The sequence below is a fragment of the Arachis stenosperma genome, chromosome 2 (assembly GCF_014773155.1).
Source record: "Arachis stenosperma cultivar V10309 chromosome 2, arast.V10309.gnm1.PFL2, whole genome shotgun sequence".
NCBI lineage: Eukaryota > Viridiplantae > Streptophyta > Magnoliopsida > Fabales > Fabaceae > Arachis > Arachis stenosperma.
Window position 1 is genome coordinate 8,414,699 of NC_080378.1, and position 6,788 is coordinate 8,421,486.

The 6,788-nt window shown below is 29.2% G+C and overlaps 1 protein-coding gene across 1 annotated transcript; it reads left to right on the forward strand.

Moving 5' to 3' along the window:
- The first annotated feature begins 771 nt into the window (after positions 1-771).
- LOC130960973 (ethylene-responsive transcription factor RAP2-12-like) lies at positions 772-3,671 on the forward strand. Its single transcript, XM_057886553.1, has 3 exons — positions 772-1,261; positions 2,424-3,326; positions 3,415-3,671. Exons 1-2 carry the CDS (start codon positions 937-939, stop codon positions 3,278-3,280), a joined length of 1,182 nt encoding a protein of 393 aa, XP_057742536.1. The 5' UTR covers positions 772-936; the 3' UTR covers positions 3,281-3,326; positions 3,415-3,671.
- Positions 3,672-6,788: the final 3,117 nt, after the last annotated feature.

Below are 6,788 nucleotides of genomic sequence, written 5' to 3' on the forward strand. Positions count from 1 at the left end.
AATAATTTAATTAAATATATTAAATAATTTAATAATAATAAAAATTATTATATATAATTATTTTATGTGAAATTATAATTAAAAATTATTTAATGATAATTTATTAGTCAAATAAAATAATATTATATAATTAATAAATATTATTATTTTTTATTAGTATTTGATTAACAATAATTTATACTCATATTTACAAAATTTTTATACAAAAATATATAATTTATATTTATATTTATTAAAATTTTGCACACATGAATCAATATATTTTGTATTCATATTTTTTTAGAATTTACACATATAAATTAATAAAATTTATTAATAAAAATAGTTTAGTAATTATGATGTTTAAATAATGACAAAAAATAATAAAAATTATTAGATCTCAATAATTTTTTAAATTGTATAACGATTTTCAAATATTAAATTTAGATAAAAATAATTGAATATAAATCTCTATTTTTAACTATTATTATGTAAATTCTTTATATTTTTATGTTTTTAAAAATATCATATATTTTCTAATTTTTATTTATTTAAATATTAAAAAAAAATAACAACTAAAAAGATGAACTATATGACTTGTGATAATTTCTCTTTTGATAATCCACTTTAGACCTATTTAAAACCCTCCCATAATAAATTCACACTTTGACCAAGGGCAAAATGGTAAAAGCAGCCTACTCAATTTCATTAATCAATTGAAAAAAACCCCATCAGTGTCTGATCTCACCAAACTGAGAAAACCATATAAAAACCCTGTTACAACAAACAACACCATTTCATTTCGTTCATTTCTTATTCACTCATTTTCAACCAACACAAAAACAAAACTTTTCCATTGCCCTCTTTTCTTCATCCAATTGGGTATCTGAAAGTCTCATCCTTTTCCAGAACAAACCAAACCTCATCCTTCTTCTGCTTAGTTCTAGCTAAAGAGACATGTGTGGAGGTGCTATTATCTCCGACTTCATTCCCGGCGGTTCCGCCGCCGCGGCGTCGCGTTCACGGCGGGTTACGGCGGACATCCTGTGGCCAAACCTGAGGAAGCCAGTGAGCAAGTCCGGCAAGAGGAGGGGCGGTGCCGGCGCCGGTGTGGTGGCGGTTGATGATGACTTTGAGGCTGATTTCAGAGAGTTTAAGGATGACTCTGACATCGATGAGGACGAGGATTATGATGTTGATGATGTCGTTGGCGGTGGTTCTGTCAAGGGTTTTGGATCATTCGGTTCAACCAAAACCGCCAAGCCTCAGCTCAAAGCTCGTGGTATATTACTCTCTTTGTAATCTCATAATCAATTCCTTTCTTTTTTGTTTTTACTCCTTTCTATAAATAGCTTATTTCTGTGCCTCTAATATGTTTGGGATTTGATTTTTGGTTTTAGTTATCACATGCATTTGTTTGTTTCGCTGAAAAATCGTGTCTTTTTAGTGTTTTTTGCTGTTGCTCAAGAAATTAAGGCTTGTTTTGCTGAAAATTAGTTTCCTTTTTAAGATCAAAATTTTGTTTGCCTGTGGTGTGCGTGTGAGTGTTTTTTACTGGTTTTTTGTTTGTGGTTTTGATGGGATTGTTTTTGTTTATGGAGATGATTATCTACTGCACAAGAAATTTTATTCAATTTTTTTAGATCTTGTCAGCCTTTTGAAGTTTTTTTTTTACCTTTTTTGTTTGCTTTATTGCATGTTTGCCGTCCTGTTTAGATATTATTATTTTTTTTTTAATTTCTGGATGATGAAAAAAATGAGGGGTATAATTTTTTTTTTTTTAATTTTTATTTACTCTTTTCTGGTCCTGTGTCTAATCAGTGGTTTTTAGAATTGGGATGATTCATGATTGGGTAGATCCAATTGGAGCTAGCTTTAATTGATTATCCAGAAACTGAATTTTGTCCCTATTTTTTTTTTTTTTTATGAGGGTTTAATATATAGCGGTTCCAGTTAGCAAGATTTGGTTTATTTATTTAAAAAAAAAAAAGAAAAAAAAAACGAATTTTTATGTAGCTATTCTTCCTATGGCTTTGGTTGATAATTTTACAGCAACTCACTCCATGTGCTTTTGATACAGATCGTGTGTTTGAAAATTGTGCTTCTAAGTGATCAATCTAATGTAATAATGGAACCTGTTTGCTTTAATATGGGAGAATCTTGATATATAGATATATATAATCTATTTGATATTAAATTTAATATTGTTATTCATTGATGATAAGGTGTGATGGACCCATTAAATAATTCTGGTATTGAAATTTGATGATTGATATTTAATTTAATGTTTCTTGATAATGTGTAACTGCAATTTCCATTTTGTTGTTGTAATGCTAAATTGATAATTTGGTTTGTCTATTATTGAAATCAATAACTAGTAACTTTTCCTAAGTTATATGGCCAATTAGATCTTCTATTAATGATTTGCTGATTTTATATTGAAGGACCTGCTGCTGTGAAATCCATGGAGCCAAGTGGACAGGTTGAGAAATCTGCTAAGAGAAAGAGGAAGAACCAGTTTCGGGGAATCCGTCAGCGTCCATGGGGGAAATGGGCGGCTGAGATCCGCGACCCGAGAAAGGGTGTTCGTGTCTGGCTTGGGACATTCAGCACTGCTGAAGAAGCCGCAAGGGCTTATGATGCTGAAGCAAGGAGGATCCGTGGCAAGAAAGCCAAGGTGAACTTCCCCGAGGAGGTTCCGGCCGCGTCCTCAAAGAGGTTCAAGCCACATCCCGAAATGCAGCTCCCTAAGGAGAAAATGAACTGTGCTAAGCCCAAACTGAACAACCAGATGTTTGACTTTGGTAACGAACTCGGGGACTTTTACTCTCAGTTGGATCAGGTGGAACAGAAGCCTCTGATTAACCAATATGCTAACATGGAGTCATTCCCCGGAAATGGACTTTTAAATGCATCTGATGATGTGGCTGCTTATTTCACTTCGGAACACTCGAGCAATTCATTTGAGTATTCCGACCTTTCATGGGGCGAGCAGGGCCCGAAGACTCCCGAGATATCATCCATGCTCTCGGCTCCCGTTGAAGTGCAGGGTGTGGCTAAGCAAGAGAAGAACATGGTGCAGCCTAACAACACTCAAGCTGACTCTGCAAAGACGCTATCCGAGGAGCTTGCAGATATGGAATCACAGCTGAAGTTCTTCGACACTCCTTACCTCGATGCAAGCTGGAACGATACTTCATTGGAATCCTTCCTTGGTGTGGACTCAACACAGGATGTTGGAAACCCAATGAACCTTTGGAGCTTTGATGACCTTCCATCCGTGGGAGGCGGAGTCTTCTGAGAAACCTAACTGATCTCCCCTGGTTTTTATGTAAATAAGGCGACAGGTGAGTAATTTTATTCAGCTTCCGTTTTGTGTAAGTTTCACCCTTTCATGTTCTCATTTAAGTGTTAATTATTGTGTTTTGGATTCAGGAATATATGATAGTTTGAGTTGGTGATGAAGTTGGAAGAAGCAACCGGCTCAAGTGTGTGGAATTGAGTATCTTGTGGCTATAATATGCAGTATAGGACTTTTATATATGTAATTTAGGTTACTTTTTTCTATCTTATCAAAAAACCTTATGTTTGGGAGATTTTCAAGTTTAATGTTCATATGGATTTCATATATGATGATATGTGATGATACAATCTTGACTGATATAAATTGTTTGATTAATTTGTTTGGATTATATATGGCTCTTGGTTATCACCCTTAAATTTTGGTGGGTTATTTCCTATTTCATTGGATGGTTTTGCCTTGTGCTTGTAGTAATCTCTCTAGATTCATTGATGTGTAGAATCTTGCGTTTTTGAAGCCAAATGATTTGGATTGCATCTTTTTGCTTTGTTGAAGAGTTTAGATATCATTCTCCATTTAAAAAAAAAAAAATTAAAATTGAAGTTTAGAAGGATTTGTAACAAATATTTTGCCCCCTTTTTTCCATTTTTTTTTTTACAAAATATGTTCCAAATAATACCTTCTTACATGAGTATTAAATATATGTGGGTTTTGTTTTACACTCTCATGTGAGAAGCATATTAGGCATGTCTAGAAGTCTCTGTAAATTTAGATCAGTTATTTTTATTTGAAATTAATGGTTGAAACTTGAAAATTAATAATTTTTAGTTATTAATTTTATATGAAAAATAGTTGAAAATTAATAATTTTTAGTTATTAATTTTATATAAAAATAATTGTATGTAAATAATTTACTGCAAATTTTTATCTTAGAAGTTCACGTGTTATTTTTACTTTTTTATTTTTTATTATTTTAACTTGACATTTTTGTAAAAGTGATGTGAACATGATAGGTTTGAAATAAGGGATATTTTACTATACAGATTAAAATTATATAAAAAAATATAAATTTTTTTATAGTTATTTTTATTATTTTATTATTGTTTAAAATGTAGTTTTAATTTTTTTAATTTCTTTTTATTTTATAAAAAAAAAAATTTGTAAACTTACATTTTTGTTACATAATAAATCTTGAAATAAATATAAAAGGATCCGAGTATGTTTTCACTCTTGTTTAGTGAATGTGTAGAATTTCTTTTTGGCTATATGTTGAAGAGTGTTTGTTTTTAAGGTTCATTCTTCATGTTTCAAAAGTATAATAATACAAGGCAAGTTAAAGTTTAAAAGGCATTCATTTTAGCAAAAATTCAATTGTTGCAAGAGATATAATTTTACACTTTTCATTCTTTTTTATTTCTCCGAAAAGGTTATTGCAAACAAAATAAGATGACAACATTTTCATTTTCTTTCTCCTTTTTCTCTATGATTAAAGTGTACGTAGTGATAGATTTTTAATAATGATATAACTAAATTATCCCAATACTATTGTTAGGTAAGCAGAACAGTGGAGTGATTGAGAATTTGAGATTTCCATCTAGAGGTACCCTATAAATCTATAATTATTGCCAATACACTACTTGTCATGTATGTGTAAATACTAATTATCTTAGTCTTACATACAAAATTAACCATTAAAATTAGAATAAATATTAAAAATAAATAAAATAATATATATTTACATAAATATATAATGACTGATTTAGTTATTAATTTTTAGTGCGTGTATATAATTTTTAATATAAATACAATTTTTTTAATTTTCTAAGACTTAATTCAATTGTGTTATTTCAACATTAAAAAAATGAGTATATAGCAAATAAGAAAAGAAAAGTGAAATACTAATCTCCTTTTTCAACAAAGACAAAAAGTTAGAAAATAAAAAAAGTTCAACCTTTGTTTTGTTATTGAGTGATTATTAGTTTACTACTGTGGAAAATCACCACAACATTTTTTGAACAATATTTACCCTATCATGTGGGAGCCATTTGCTTGGGCTATGGGTTGCATGTGACAAGGTCCTGTGGGAAACTAATCAAATTACTAATAATTAAGTGTTATATTATAATTCTGACAAAGAAAAAAGTGCCACGTCATCATGAGAAATTTTTTAGATTGTCAAATCTATAATTTAGCAGGAAACTATGTTAATTAAAATTTTATAATTAACTTTAGGGACAAAAAAAAAAAACACCGTTGCTATTTTCTTAGAGTACATATATGCATTTAAAACAAATTGAATAAAAAAATCTGATGGTAACTTTTAAATTTAATTTTTAAATAATAATTATGCACATTTATTATATCAAATTTAGAATCGAAAATATTCGACCCTGATAAATGGCAAGAAAAATCAAACTGGTGTCAAAATTATCGTTAGATTTTTTTGTTGATAATAATTTTCTATATTTGTCTATCTTAAATATATTTGTTGTCAGATTTTTTCAACAATAATTAACATTAAATTTTTGAATTTCAATAATAATTATTTTATCGACAAGATTTTTTCTATCAGATTTGATGTGACGATAACTTTAGCAGTAATAAATTTATCATCGAATTTTTATAATGATTCCGACAATAATTTTGATGGTAATCAATGAATTTATTATAGAGGAAAAAAAAAATGTTTTAGCTTGCTTTAAATCCACAATATAATCATGGAGTATAGATGTAGATTAGGTTAAAGTATAGAAATTAGAAACTAGAAAATGTTGTCTCTTCCATTATAATTAGGTTAGTTTTTTTGATACATAGAAATCAGAATGGCATGGGTTGTGTTTAGGGATCATTGCAGCATCCATATAGTGTGTGCTTTGGGAGAATAATCAAGTTCATGTGCTGCATTTGCACTTCATAACTTAGAATATAAACAAATATTAAATAGAATAAAGTATTATTTTTATTCTTAATGTTGAGAGAAAGTTTTATTTGTATTCTTAATTTTTAAATTGTTTTATTTGTGTTCCTAAATTTATAAAAATGAATCAATGTTATCTTGTCGTCAATTATATTAAAAGATCAGATTGTATTTTTTAATTATTCTCACTTGAATGTATTCATTCTTAATTAGGTCTTATTTGGATATATTCGATTTTAATACTGTACTTATTATTTGTGTTTAGATTCAATTACACAGCGTTTGGTTGATGTCCATGTTTCATTGTCTGCTGTTTGGTTTGGTGAGACACAGATTTTCGAAAGACACTGGAGGATACAAATGGATACGAAGACACTAAATTTTTGTACCATCAATTTGGTAAGACACTGAGACACAACTTGTGAGACACTAATTTTTTACTCTTTTATCCTTATTCAATTTTTAAATTTTTAAAATTTGTCTTTCTATCTTTCTGAATCTTTTTTAAATGAAGGATAATTTAGTCTTTTCAAAATATTTATGTGTTTTGTTCATTATTTAATTTTTACCAAACATAATATATAGACACAA

What these genes read in the sequence shown, in the direction of transcription:
- LOC130960973 (XM_057886553.1), top strand. Translation starts at nt 937, where the DNA reads ATGTGTGGAGGTGCTATTATCTCCGACTTCATTCCCGGCGGTTCCGCC. An exon ending in GCCTCAGCTCAAAGCTCGTG is followed by an intron (nt 1,262 to 2,423) that starts GTATATTACTCT and finishes TTTATATTGAAG; the next exon opens with GACCTGCTGCTGTGAAATCC.